A 15,051-nucleotide genomic window follows, 5' to 3' on the forward strand; every position below is an offset into this window, starting at 1 on the left:
AAACAGCTTACAGTAATTTTTCAGTTGTTTTTGCATCTGAAACAAATGTTTCAAATTTTATTGATATAACTAATTGTGGATTCCTTTCATGTCTGTTTTTCAGCTGAATCTTGTAAGCTGGTCAGTTTATGAAGGGAAAAACTTTCAAGTTTAACTTTGTCTCGTTTGATATGAATTGCTGTTAAGCGAAAACTTTTCCATCTTTTTCTCTTCCATCAATCCATCCAAATAAAAAATCTGTGTTTTGCGGCGACTGTTCTTCAGTCATTTCAGACCTTAAAATTTAAAATAGTCACATCTTCAGCAGCAACACTGGAGGCTTGAAGTTTCTGCATAAATGCTAAGTTGTGCATGTATGCGGTTACTTTCCACACTGTTTATTGGCAGTAAAAAGGAGTTTTGTTTAAATTTGCACAGTATGCAGATGCATTGCCTCAAGGTTCTCTGTTGTGTGAAGCTACAGTTCTGCCCGTAGACATAAAACCCTAATAGGTTGATGTAAGATTCTATTGTAATTTGCGTCATTGAACAACCCCCCCTTCATACCTTCTTTCACCTCAAGGCCTTTAGTATAACTGCAAAATGTTAATTTTTCTGTCTCCCGTCAGTAAAACATAAGTAACGTCTCTTTGCTGTTGCGCTTCCAGAGGTTGACCACCTGCACAGAAACATCCAGAGACCAGGACTGGTTGGACCACCTGAACTTCATCCTCCAGCAGAAGGTCAGTCTCACACACATGCAGCAGCAATAGTTACCTATTCTACTGGGTTAACACATCTTCATAGTGAACAGAGTTGGAACCAGATGTTGGCTTGTGCTATATAAAAACACAGTTTTCAGTAGCTATATTTCCATTACAAATGTGCGCAAAACTTAGTTGATATTCAACTATTGTCGAAAAAACACAATTTTGTAATTGTAGTGTTTCTATTAAATAAGAAATGCACTTGAAAATAAGTTTAACGCAGTAAGTCATTAAAAAACATGCTGCACCATGACCCTTCAACTACTTATATTGTCTTCTGTTTTTGTGGTTTGCGCCAGTAGTAACACCCAGTTGATCATGTAGTTTTGTGAAATAAACCAATTTTGATACGGCCAACAGACCACATCACCCCACGCAAAATCATTTTATCAAAAAACAAGTTTTTTCTACTGACGTGTTTCCATCAATCCATCCATTTTCTAACACCCTTGTCCCTAATGGGGTCAGGAGGTGCTGGTGTCTCTCCAGCGAGACATTTCGGGCGAGAGGCGGGGCCACCCTGAGCAGGTCGCCAGTCTGTCGCAGGGCAACACAGAGACAGACAGGACTAACAACCACACACACACACACACACACACCCATCTATACCTAAGGAGAATTTAGAAAGACCAATTAACCTTGCAGTCATGTTTTTGGAGAGAACCCACCATGCACAGGGAGAACATGCAAACTCCAAGCAGAAAGACCCCGGGCCGGGAATCGAACCCAGAACCTTCTTGCTGCAAGAAACAGTGCTACCTACTGCCCCACTGTGCAGTAGGTAGCTAATTTTCTATTAAGCAAATTTATTTTTGAAGTTTCAAATTACGACATTATACGGTCAATGGAAAGGCAGCTACTGTCTGACGTTGAATTAGTCTGAATGTTTGGGTCAGTTTGTGATGGCGACTCCAGACTCCGTTCTTTTGTTACTCATTTGGTGACATGTTTACTGTCATTGTCCATTTTGAAGACCCATTTATGGCCAAGCTTTAATGTCCCTGACTCACGTCTTTTACTACAATATTTCCACTTAATGTTTCATCCTCATGATACCAGTGATTTGATGAAGTGCACCAGTCCCTCCTGCAGCAAACCATCCTCACAGCATGATGCTGCCACCCTCGTACATCACAGTTTGTATGATGATCATTAGAGCCGAACACTTAAATTTTAGTTTGAGACAACAGGGTATATGTCCAAAATTTGAGTGTTTGTGTTTGAGTGACTTTGCAAACTGCAAATTGTTTTTTTCTTTTTTTTGTTTTGGTTTCTTTTGGAGTGATGGTTTCTGAGTGGCCTTTCAATCAAAAATGGCTGTTTTGTTTCTAAAAGTGTCCTTTTCTTTTTTAAATAAATATAATTGGTTGTTAAAACCAAATCCCTGCAGAAACCTGAGCTGACTATCAGATGATGATGATGATGATGATGATGATGAGAGTTTTGAAAGATGTAGAAGGTCCAATATTCCACTTCTGGATTGCAGAGCTGAGGAAATAATCCTCCACAGTTTATTAAATGAGACTGAAACTCATAATGAGAAGTCAGCAGATCCTTGGGATTATATTCTCTACAGCGTAGCTAAAATGTTCTGATCAATGCGAGGACCCCCTGCGGGATTGACACAGAACTTAGGACAGAGGTGGTCTTGATCCGTTTACTGGAAATCTATGAGTGGACATGAAATCCCTGGTGGGACGGTGTGTGGACATCCAGTGGTACTCTCTTGGAAAAAAACATTTAACATGATATTTTGGAGGATTTTTAACCTTTTTTTTCTTCTGATTGTTGCTGCAGTTAATTTTTTGTTTTGTGTGCAAATTGTTTTATGATTACTTTAATTATGAATTTAATTTATTTGATTAACAGGACAGTGCATATTAATCAAAATGAATACATTGTGTAAATATGCTAACATTTAGCCAAAGAGGGTAATTTTTGTCTGTATCAGATTGATGGAAAAAGTAAAAACAAATACAATTAACATGCAGAAGAACATAAACAAGCTTTAATTTGTGACTGATTTTAATACATAGCTAAAAGCAGTGTTACTTAGATTAAATATAATAAAAACAACAACATCTGTAAGAAAAATGCATTTAAAAACATTAATTGTTAAAAAAAATGTTTAAGTGATTTCATGAAAAAATACATAGTTGTAATATTTCTTGGTTCTAAAGATCAAGCTGACCAAAATACATTTTCCTAAATGGTATGTTACAGTCTCTCCTACTTACTGCTCATGTAGTTGTGTTTAATTGCACATGTAGTTGGACAGAATCAGTTATCATTTTAATATCTGACTCAGGATTATCTATAGGTTTGCATTGAATGTTTGTTAAAACGTTGACTTTTGCCTAAAGACTTTTGTTTTACAAATAATTTCAACTCTTAGGAGTTTCAAAGCTTTAATCTGAAGATGTTTGCATTTCTATAAATGTGCGCTCAGGTTTGTAAATATCCTGCTTTGTCAGTGTTGAATGAGAAAAAATAAATAAAAAAATTAGGGCAGCAGGTTCACGCAAATCGAGTAAATAGAAGCAGAATTTGAGATCCCACCCCGGTGATCCTGCTCCAGGCTCGAAAACAATGATTCAAAAGATGAAACAAAGACGGGCGAGTGCATCCTCACCGCTGGAGCCTTTGTGTGCTCACAGCCACTCATCTGTGAGTGCTCTCTGCTGGAGCTTTGCTTGAGCACTGTCAACGTCTGCTCGCTGTGATACGCGTATGATTGAGAGCGTCGAGGAGTGTGTGTGTGTGTGTGTGTGTTCATGTCAGCAGCTGCTGCAGGCACTCATGCGTCGCCTCCGCACCACGACACACAGCAGACACTGTTCTCTTGTTCCCCAGATCTTCTCCTGACCTTTCCACCTCCCACACACACACACACACACGCACACACTCTGAATCCATGTTTTTCCCTTCTAGCTGGACAGCTCTCAGTCCCTGCTCTGTCTCTCTCCGCCGTCCTCTGTCCCGCGCTCCTCTCTCTCCCTCCCTCTCTCTCTGGCTCAGACCCCGAGGCAGCTTGTTAGTGGGGAACTAAATATTGATTTGGCGGGCCTGTCGATGCCGGGAGAATGAGCTAGTGTCCACCAGAGACCTCGGCACCGGCAGCCTGCTATCGACGTTTTCCGTGGGCAGAACAGGGGCGGGGGTGGGGGGGTGGAGATGGTGTGCAGAGTGGAGGAGGAAGAGAAGGAGGAGGAGAGTATGACAAGGCTGAGACTTGCCCCCAGGTCCCTGCAGGGTCCGCTGGGACCTCTGCAGTCATCCCCCCCTTCACCGAATCAGACTTTTTCTATCCCCTTTCAAGTCCATCTTCTTCTGTTTTTTCTTTATTTATTTCTCTAAATTGTTATTCTGCCTATATTTTCATTTTATCTCACTCTGCGTGGGCTGTTTTTTTTATTTTTATTTTTATTGTAATTTCATATGTGGATATGAGACTGTCCTGTTCGTTTCGGGTGACATAAATCATCGTTGTGTTTCCTTTCAGATTTAAGGCGTCTAATTAATCAGATCCAGTTCTTTACTCAAAGTCACGATAACAAATTTTTATGGACGATAAATTCTCCCAGAAGATATTGCGATAAATGACAGTATTGTTGTTTTGAGACTATTTTCAACTAATATAATGCGAGAACACATTCTGAAAGATCAATAAACTTTAAATTGTAATGAACATTTAACACTGGAAGACATTTTAATTATTCAAAAACAAATACAGTGAATTATGAATTCTCTGGAAACAAAATTCTCCGTTAAAAAGGTTTAGTTGAGACCAAAACACCAAACTGAAAACTTTTATCATCCAGTTTATTGTAGAAAGAGAGAGAAGAGAAAAATGGGTATATCAATCAAATGGAAATGATTGAACTCAATTTAATATGTCATGCGATTTATTGATTTGATTTATTGTTTATTGCGACAGGCCTTTCTGTACTGGTGCTTGAAGTCCTTGAAAATGCTTGAACTTCAACTGGTCTCTTTCTGGGTATGGAAAGTGCTTGATTTCTGTAGAAAGTCTTTCAAAGTGTTTGGTATTAAAACTGCACAGTTTTGTAATAAAATAAAATCTTGTGCTTGATTAAAAACCTAAATTAGAAAAAAAGAATTACAGTTGGAACAAAATATTTTCATACAGCTTATAAAAAAACACTTCTTTTTTTTTCATTGCCTAAAGTGAAATTAGAATAAACTTGTTTGAGGTCAGTTAGAAATACCAAAAATATTTCTATTTGCTAAATGCCAGAAAACTTGGATGAGAATTATTTAAAGATAGTTTTGCATATTGTGCTTAAGCTTTTAGTTTGAGCTGGAATGTAATTTACCTCAACAGGATTTGTTTGGATTCTTTCAGTGTAATGAATATTTATTATTCCTAATGACTCAGTGACTTAATGATCTGCTTACATTTTACACGTTAAAAGTTATTGAAATTGCAGGACTTTTTTTGTCTGTGTTTTGTTCTCGGACCAGTAAGGTGGATAAACTGTGTGAGAGAAATTTCAAAACATAAACTTTTGGTATGTTTCAGTTTACCTTTAGATTTAGCTCATGTATTTTAACTCATCCATCCATTTTCTAACACCCTTGTCCCTATTGGGGTCGGGAGGTGCTGGTGCCTCTCCAGTCCAGGGCGAGAGGCGGGGTCACCTGGACAGGTCGCCAGTTTGTCGCAGTATTTTAACTCGTATGTAGCTTCATTTCATACATTGTGATACATTTAATTTTTTTATTTTTGGTCATTTTGACAAATATGGTTTAAAGGTAATTGAAACTAAAAAGGTCACATACGTTTAATAAGCTGAGTATTTTCTATGTAATATGTAAACGGAAAGGCTGCTGACTTAATGAGTGTCAAGCAGGAGCCATTAAAGGTAATTGGTGAAGAAGCTGACTGTTCATAAAGTTCTGCATACATCCTACAGCTGCTCGCGTTCTCACTAAAACCAGGAAGATAGAGCACATAACACCAGTTTTAAAGTCCCTCCACTGGCTCCCTGTAGCTCAAAGAATAGACTTTAAAATACTGTTGTTAGTTTATAAATCACTGAACGGCTTAGCACCACAATATATTAAAGATCTGCTTTTATTGTATCAACCTTCCAGACCTCTCAGGTCTTCCGGTTCTGGTCTGCTCTGCATCCCCAGAACCAGAACCAAACGAGGAGAAGCAGCTTTCAGCATCTATGCACCACGAATTTGGAACAAACTTCCAGAAAACTGTAAAACAGCTGAAACACTGACTTCTTTTAAATCTCAACTGAAAACCCACCTGTTTAGAATTGTATTTGAAATGTAATCAATTACAAATTTATTGATGTAACGTGACTTAATGATTGATTCTATATTGCATTGTGATTCTGTGTTTGTTATGATGTAAAGCACTTTGAAATGCCTTGCTGCTGAAATGTGCTATACAAATAAAATTTGATTGATTGATTGATTTGATCCATATCAATGGAAGGTTTAGTGGAAGGAAAACTGTGGTAGAAAAATGTTCGCCTCCAGAGGATTGCGAAGCAAAGCAAGTTCAAGGGTTTGGTGTTGATTCACAAAGTGCTGACTTCATCTGCTAGAGTCACCACACACAGACGCATCGAGGACATGGACTAATACTGACGCTGTTCCTGTTCACATGGTTGGTTTTTTCAAAACATTTGGGTTAAAATGTTGTCTAGCAGTAAGAGGGACGGGTGCACTTCTCATAAGGAAAAAACATTATATGAAAATATATAACATCTTAAGACCTCAGCCAACAGGGTGATGCCTTTTACACAAATTGGTCTTTAAAGAGCAAAGCAGAGCTGAAAAAGTGTGTTAGTAAAGCAACCTGCAAACCTGACCCAGTTGCACTGGTTCTGTCTGGAGGAATGGGCCAGAACTCCAGCAAACTATTGTGAAAACCTCATGGAAACAAGCCAAAACTTTTCACCAGAGCCAAACAGTTTAAAAGGCAAATTCAGCAGATAATAAGGAACTGTAAATATTATCTCTTACTTTTCTGGCATTTAGCAAATAGAAATAAATGCGGTGATTCTGACGTAAAACAGGAAGTGTTTGTCTAGTTTAAAATCAGATGATCAGAAAAAATATTACTTTTTATACAGTGTATGTACTGTACATTTCTGGTAAAAAACTTTAAATGCAAACCAAAGTCAAAAAAGATCTTCATAAATCAGTGAATTTAATTGAAATGGACGCAAACTTCAAAAAGGAAAACCTTGAAATTAGTTCTGGAGAAACATAGATGGAAAATAGGAGGAGCCCTGCAAACAATCCAACCAGTTGGAGACACGAGACGCTGAGCTGATGTTCGTTAGGGACAAATTTAACTTTTTCTTAAAGTAGCCAAAAGGGCTTTTATGGTTTATTGTCTCAGTTTAGGCAAATCACAACGAAACATAATCACATTTTGATTGTTTTTTTGTTGTTTGTTTTTTTTTCTGCTCCCCTTGAGCTTGGCTCCAGATCCAGAACCAGTGTTGTTGCTGGTTCTTTGCTTAGCCCCAGTTTAGCCTGAAACTGGTTTTTAAAAATCCTTCAGAGGATTTTCCTGCAACAGCTTTGAAAGACTTTCCCACTACGCTTCTCCGCTCTCTGTCACAGCTTATAAAAAGCTCAACAAGCAGAACCTGGGGAAGTTGACTGGTCCGGCCTGTCACCTTCACTGTGACACTAATAACACACTTTCCTAACAGGAATATGATCATACCCAGAGGTGCACTCACACACTTGTTCAGATGAAAAGACACAGACAGAAATAGACTCTGTGAAAGGAAAGATGAGGGATCCATGTCCCTAACTGGCTGGCCTGTCACTGAAACAGGATGAGAGCGTGTGTGTGTGTGTCTGCGCGTGTGTGTGTGTGTCTATATATTTGTGCAAACTCGCAGCAGCCTCATCTTGTCACTGTCAGTAGCTAATGGAGCTGCCAGGGGGACAGCACTTTATTATCTCAGTGGCCCTGTCAATAGCAAACCCATCAGTCACTGTGTGTGTGGGTGTGTGTCGGGGTGTGTGTGTGGCTGCCAGTGCAGAAAAAGCTCCAGAGAGGAGAACCCGTGTGTGTGCAGGTTATTGTTCACAATCACTGTCAGCCACTGCCACTTGTCAAAATAAATTCTACGATTAGACTTTAATCACCGGTTTAAACTTTTGATGTGAACTGATCTCTGTTAAAAATAAATGTTAAAATAAAATTAAAATAAATAAGATAATAATTTATCTACATTGTTATTTTGATTCTCAAATATAAAAAAATAGAATCAATTACTTCTTGAGTGTAAAGTGTGACATCATCCAAATCACGTCTCTCATTGGTTGGTCAGACCTTGTGACGCCTCCTTCTCCAAATGTTGCTGACTCCAAAGTTTTGGCACCAGAGCTGTTGTAAATGATTATTTTAATAACTGAGTAACCTGTTGATTATTCTGGTGGTTAATCGATTAACTGAATAAAAAAAATAATCCTGTTCTCTAGCAGCTGCAGAAAATGCTAGTAAAAAAACTTTTTTTCAATGAGTAAACCTGTTACTGCTTAAAATTCAAATATATAAACAATGCAAAAATGATTTTTACTATCAAATTTGAAGTATGAAAAACATATTTCTTAGGGAAAAAACATTTTACATTAACTTTTAAAAATTAAGAGGCAAACTTAGATTGAGCCAATAGTAAACATTGACTTTTATATTTCACTTCAGTATGAAAGTTTGGAAAGCTTTTCTATAAAATACATTTTTCTAATTTTTTCACATCATTTCTTTTCCTGATCATCATGTACATAGATGTGAGCCAGAATGTATTTCCTTGTACGTGTACAACATGTCAGATTCTAGAAAAGTTAGTCTTTCTCAAACGGAAGAAAACGTCGCCCGGTAGCAGCCACCAACAAGTTTGATTATCTTACCGAGGTAAAATTCAGAGAAAAATCTTAGAATTCCAGAAATTCAACGAATTTTCCTAACATCAGTAAGATCAATAAGAGCTCTTCTCAGTCTGAGGATTCTTTTAAAATACAGGTCCTGGTTTTTAGGATGTTTTCACACTGGATAGTTTGGTAGACTCTGATTGGGAAACAAAGTTGCAACATTTGTTACATGTTTAGCTGCTGCGGTTCGCTTTCACAGTGCCCTGTGTCAAATTATCCAAACAAATTGAAAAACCTGTTATTCTCCTGGATACTGAAGGAAATTGCAGAGAAACCTCTGGAGAAGAAACTGAGCGCAGCTTCTTTCTTCACAAAATGTCAACAAAAATGAAGTAGGTCAGATTTTAGTGGTTGTAGGATTTCCCTGTTGTCTTTGGTAAAAGACCATGAGCGGTTTTTCCCTCTACCACTAGACACACAGAGTTGTATTTACCCAGAATGCCCTGCGCTGTAGTCCACTTCCTGCTTTTGGATTGGTCTCCGATCCATTTGGAGTTCACACCTGCATTCCACTGAACTGAGACCGAGGTTTATAAGCAGGCCAGAGTTTGCCTTTTTGGGTTACATCAGGGTCTCTCCTCCCCAAATGAACCGGACTTTCTAGAGAAACGGACTGGAGTTGGATTAAAGCGGACCAAAGGTGTGAATGCACCTTTAGTTTCCGATCACCAATCACAATCTGGCGAGCGTAAAAACGTCCAGTACCAGTCACCACCGGTCAATTTCTCTGTGCACCTCTGCTACCAAGCCGAGTGCTGCCCCGCCCCGCCCCGGCCCGGCCCGGCCCGGCCTCCCGCTACTTCCCCACATGTCCACTCAAAACAAAATGAAACATTACGCTCATTTCTTCTTCCCTCACCTCCACCGTTGGGTTAATGAAATCAAAGCCAATGCCTCTCCAGAGAGGGCCACCGTGTGCAGCGCTGCCGTAGCCAGGATCAGGGGACAGCGCTGCCTAATAACCCTGAGCAGGCCGGGGGGGCACTGAGTGGCTCCACCGCAGCCCACCATGAATAAGGCCAGCGCTGAAGATGGAGTGTCCATGTGGGCTGAGGGATCCAGGCATCGGCCGAGGAAGCATCGATTTAATTGCCTTTGGTTTATTTGTGGAGTCCTAATTATTGACTGGAGGTAGAATTTAATGGGCCGGGTCTTTATGAAGACAGGGAAATGACTGGCTTCTGCTGCTGGCCAATAATGAACAGGACAACACACACACACACACACACCCTCAAGATAATTTTTCACACTCATTTTGCACGCACAGGCCTATCTCGAGCCTCATGACAGCATAATAACATTTAAAAAGTCATTGAGTGTGTTGATTCCTTTATGAGAGGACAGTGGTTTGTTTTAGTGGTGCAGGGTGGCGCTGAGAGCCTGCTAATATTTACCCCGCAATCACACCCCAGGGAGGCGTACAGGCATCACTTCTTATCAGCCTCCCAGCCATAACAAGCAGGTGAACCTTACATTAAGAGACTGGCAGAGACAGCCCGCTCCAATCTGCTCGCTCTTGTTATAAAACATCAAAGGCGTTTATTGATGGTGCGAAGGGCTGAAATGATTCCTGTAATTTCAACACTCTGCTGCTGCTCTCTTCCTTAATGACCGCTAAACAGTAAACAGGGCTGAATGGCCGACTGTATTCATGTCGTCTCTCTGGAAAGCTTCTCGGGTGTTCCCAGGGATTTAGTGTTCGCTGCTTTCTCGGCACGCTTTGCAACGCGCGGGGAAACTTTTCTTCTGTTGTTGTTGGTGCTTTGAGGCTCGTATTGTGCTGCGTGGCTCATTATGTCGCCGTAATGACAGAGTGCTCAACTCCTCTCTGAAGGAAAGTGACTAATTAAGCCTCATTTAATGATTGAGCTAATTAAATCAGCCACTCCTTTTATCTCTCTGAGTATGTTTGCATGTGTGCGGAGGGGACCTGAGTCGAGCCTTTGTACTGTAAATATGTCACTGGATCAGAGGCGGAGACTCTGTAAGGAGGCTCCCCAGAGAGCGGCGGGTCGAGTCTCTCTTCACTTCAGAGTGGATTCAGAGTTTTGGGCTTTTTTTCCAGCTTAACTGTGAAAATAAGTTGACAGATGCAGCTTGTTACTCATTAGACAAGTTGTGATGAAGGCAAAGCTGTTTTATCGTTTGTGTGGGCCTCACAGCTGCCCAGATTACTTATCATTTCAAAATCAATGTATGAAAGGTATGGAAGCCTGATCCTGCCAAAACTGGCAGGATCAATTTTGGCTTCATGGATTGCTCTGTATCCATGAAGCTTCCTTTTAAACTTCTCTGGAATTTGGGGTCAGAGTTCAGGTATTATTTGGGTTTTTGAGATGCTAACTTACCTCTTCTAGAACATTTAGAAGATGTTAAAACTCCGATGTAACAATTCCACAATCTGGAACAGTAATATCAAAAATATGCTCTTTCTAACATCATGCAGATCAAATCTTGGTAATTTCCTAAAAGTGTCAACATTTTTGATCTTATATGTGAAAGCTGCTCATTTTGATCACTGTGCAGCTCCTGAGACCTGAAGTCTTCCTAAAGGTTGCATCTCTTTTGTATGGATATCGCCTCTCCACGTTTTTACCTCCGTCGTGGCTGAACTCACCTCCTTTCCTCACCTAATGAGCAGGAACCTGAAACAAAGACCCGGTGCTGTTCTCTGTTTAATCTTGGCTTTATTTAGGTCAGATCCCTAACAAATACCATGTTGCACATTGAAATGATGTTTCCAAACAACGTATCAAGAAAATGAGAGATTTTTAATTACAGTATTTGTGGCCCCAGGTGTCCAATTCCCTTTCATATCCGTCCCTGGTGGCCTAAAGGGGAGAGAAACAGAGGGATGTGCCGTGCTGCTGGGGAAGGTAATTATGAAGAAGAGCAGGAGAATAGGCTTGTCGGCGCTTTCGTGATTTTCTTACCTGAGCCCCTCTTTGCTAATGTGACATATTCATTATTGGAGATAATCAAATGCAAGGCTTTTTAGTGTGATGCCTTTGTGCTTTTTTTAATCTGCTTATGCTGTTATTGTTGTTATTCCCCAGTTTAATAAATTTGATTTTCAAACAAAAGTGAGAGGACTAAAGATCAAAGAACTGCTTTCCACCCCTCTGTGATAAAACTACAGTAACTACTTTCTTACCTTGACTAGTGGCCTAGATTGGAGACCGCTCTCCAACGGGGACTCTTATTTACTGCAGGTATCTTTTGGCACTTCAAACACATTTTTATGAATCTGCTGGTTGGGTTAACGGATTCTGCATCAAAAACACAGGAGTAGGAGTGGGCGAAATGGACTTAAAAGTTTTATCATGATGTTCTATGGTTTCATTGTGATATTGATAAAAGTGACAATAACTATTTATTCTTTTTAGGCAACTTTTCGTCTTTTTAAGTTTTTTATACCACATTTCAGCAGCAAGCAGAGGTGGGCAGAGCGCCCAAAAAATGTACTCAACTAAGAGTAGCATTATTTCAACCTATTTTTGCTCAAGTAAAAGTAAAAGGTAGGCATCCAAGAAATTATTCAAGTAAGAGTAAAAAAGTATTTGGAAAAAAGTCTACTCAAATACTGAGTAACTGATCAAATTCTTGATCATTTAATATTTCAAAATTACATAATCAGATCGAACAAAATGCAAAGTTAAATGGAAATGTTTGTATTTTAAGGACAAAAAGGACAATAATTAATATAAATATCATAAAATAACAAAATTAGGCAAAAAAAAATTCCAAATCAATGCATTTCAGTATAAAACTTATGAACTTAAAAACAAAAACTGCAGGAGCGTTTCTGGAGACGTTTTGCTTAAAACAAGCTTGTTCTTCATTCAGTGAAGTTTCTCACAGTCGGCCAAATATCTAGAAATTTTACTCAAGTCAGAGTAGAGATACTTCAGAATAACGTTTCTCAAGAAAAATAAAAAGTACAACTCAGTAAAAATGTACCGACGAGATTTTTTCAAGTAGATGTAATCGAGTAAATATATCTAGTTACTATTCAACGCTGGCAATAAATCCGTTCAGAGTTCTTTAGATGGTAAAAAATGTAAACAGTCATAAATGAAACCAGTGACAAACATTGAGACAAGTGCCGACATCAAAATCAATACATATCAATATGTTGGTCAATGTTCCCTTTATTATGGCTCAAAAGCAACTGCACACAGTATGTTGTTTAGTATAATTACTCTGTAATTAACTGTGTAATTATTGTGTCACAGCAAATAGAGCTCCACAAACTCAAATTCTGATCTTAAAAAATATTCCCATTTGTAATGGTTTTATTTAGGACACCAGTCACATAAAGAAACGTGATTTGTATCACAAAGTATATTACCTGCATTAAATGTTCAAATGTTTTGAGATTTATTGATGCTTTTATTGAACAAGCAGTGGATAAAATAGTAAAATTAACAATAATGACAATGTGGAGAGTTTCGCGGGTCTTAAACAGGATTAATTGGAATTTAACGTGATAATGATTAATCAAAATTCTTACCTTAAAAGTAAATATATCACGATAAATGATAATAGAATAAATGCCCACCACCACGATGCAGGATATCAGCTGGTTTGTAGCTGTAAGGACAATATGTGCAGATTACATTCAGACGTCTCTTCTGCATCTCCCTCCTCAGTTGGATCCATCTGCCCGACACGATCGCTTCAATGACTTACAAATTGGGCCGTTGGAAATAATTGAGCTCACCTGTTCAGAGGGAAAGCACAAAAGAGCTGGGATGATCGATCCTTTATGTAAAAAAAAGAGAGAAAAAAGAAGTTCTTGTGTGTGATGCCACTATCACACAAAGGTCACTGGAGTGCTGCAACTTTGAGCTGCTGCTTGCCTTCAGGTGTGCCCCGGGCTATAGGATGGTGGTGTCATTTAATTGGCTCATAAAAACACCTTTTTGCTTGCAGCTCCTGTTCTGGTCCTCATACACACACACACACACACACATGCAAGGACACCCCAGCAGGGCTACATGTAGACAATTGTGATTTGTTTTATGCACAAATACATTTTGTTTTTGTGTATATCAGGTACGTAAGCAACAGGTGTTTGCTTCACACGTTCATACTCGTTGATGTTGCCGAGTGTTTGGGTCACTAGGATTTCATTAGCCACATTTCCGTCAATGTTTACGTGCATTTTAAAGTATTCAATCAAGTTTATTTGTATAGGACATTTCAGCAACAAGGCAGTTTAAAGTGCTTTACATCATAAAAACACAAAAATACAAAGATCCCACACACTCAAGCAGTAAACATTACATTTTGTCAACTGCCATTGTTACTCATCAAAATGTTGGTCAATGTTTCACCTATTATGGTTCAAAAGCAACTCTAACCAGGTGGGTTTTTAGTCTTGATTTAAAGGAACTCGGTGTTTCGACTGTTTTGCAGTTTTCTCGAAGTTTGTTCCAGATTTCATGTGCATAGAAGCTGACAACAGTATTTTAAAGTCTGTTCTCTGAACTCCAGGGAGTCAGTGGCGTTCTGGATCTGATTAATTTATATTTATTTTTTATTTTCTTAGTCAGACCTGTGAAGACACTACTGCAGTAATCAGTGTTTCTCTGTTTCTCCCCCTGCGCCACCACAGCACGCCCCCAAAGGTGATAACTTGAGTTTCTTCCACTCGGCTTGCAGTCTCCCGGTTCAGTGCTTCACCTGAAACTCTCTGTTTGCTGCTGATGCTTTCCTGCCTTGATGTCCGCAGCTTCTCTCTCTGGCTAATTCACCAGTGGTGTATCTGATGACTGGCAAGCCAGACATGTTGATAGCTTAGGTTTTGTTTTCACTGTTCAGCGATTCCTTCAGGACCTCCCTTACTCTTTTTGGTACTTTGTCATGGCTCACTGTTCTGTGGCCTTTTTATGGTTTGCATCCGCCCGAGGCTTCCCAAGGTATTCATAGCTGTCGTCAACATCAGCAATCTTGCCTCATGTATAAATAGATGTAACACACACACACATACATACACGTATACGTGTTGGTGGGTTTGTGTGTCGGTTCACTGAAAAGATACTCATGAAATCATACCTAGAGAGAAGAAAAGGTCTCCTCTGCAGGGCCTGTTGAATAGTAATAGATGTGAGTTAACATGGCTTAGTGCTACAGTAGCTAATGTAGCATTGCCAAGGGGGACAGGGTCTCTTGCAAAACAGGGGTTGTGTTGCTTACTGCTGGTTCTAGTGTTAGTTCTGCCAAAGGGGACAAGGGCCCGGCTAAATCAACTGTAGCATAACATTAGTGCCAGTTCTTAACGCTGCCTTAAGCAGCCCAGGGGACTCAGCAGAGCAGCTGCATCAGAGCTCACCTCCAACCATCCTGCAGGGTATCAGTC

At 39.5% G+C, this 15,051-nt stretch overlaps 1 protein-coding gene across 2 annotated transcripts in view; it reads left to right on the top strand.

The window, feature by feature from the left end:
* Positions 1-15,051, top strand: part of cntln (centlein, centrosomal protein) — a 115,824-nt gene that overhangs the window by 95,324 nt on the left and 5,449 nt on the right. For both annotated transcript variants that reach the window (XM_032564116.1, XM_032564115.1), the window contains one exon: positions 648-722. In XM_032564116.1, the coding sequence (XP_032420007.1) occupies positions 648-722 (75 nt within the window). The remainder of the gene's footprint in view (positions 1-647; positions 723-15,051) is intronic.

The sequence above is a fragment of the Xiphophorus hellerii genome, chromosome 5, assembly GCF_003331165.1.
Source record: "Xiphophorus hellerii strain 12219 chromosome 5, Xiphophorus_hellerii-4.1, whole genome shotgun sequence".
In the NCBI taxonomy this organism is placed as follows: domain Eukaryota; kingdom Metazoa; phylum Chordata; class Actinopteri; order Cyprinodontiformes; family Poeciliidae; genus Xiphophorus; species Xiphophorus hellerii.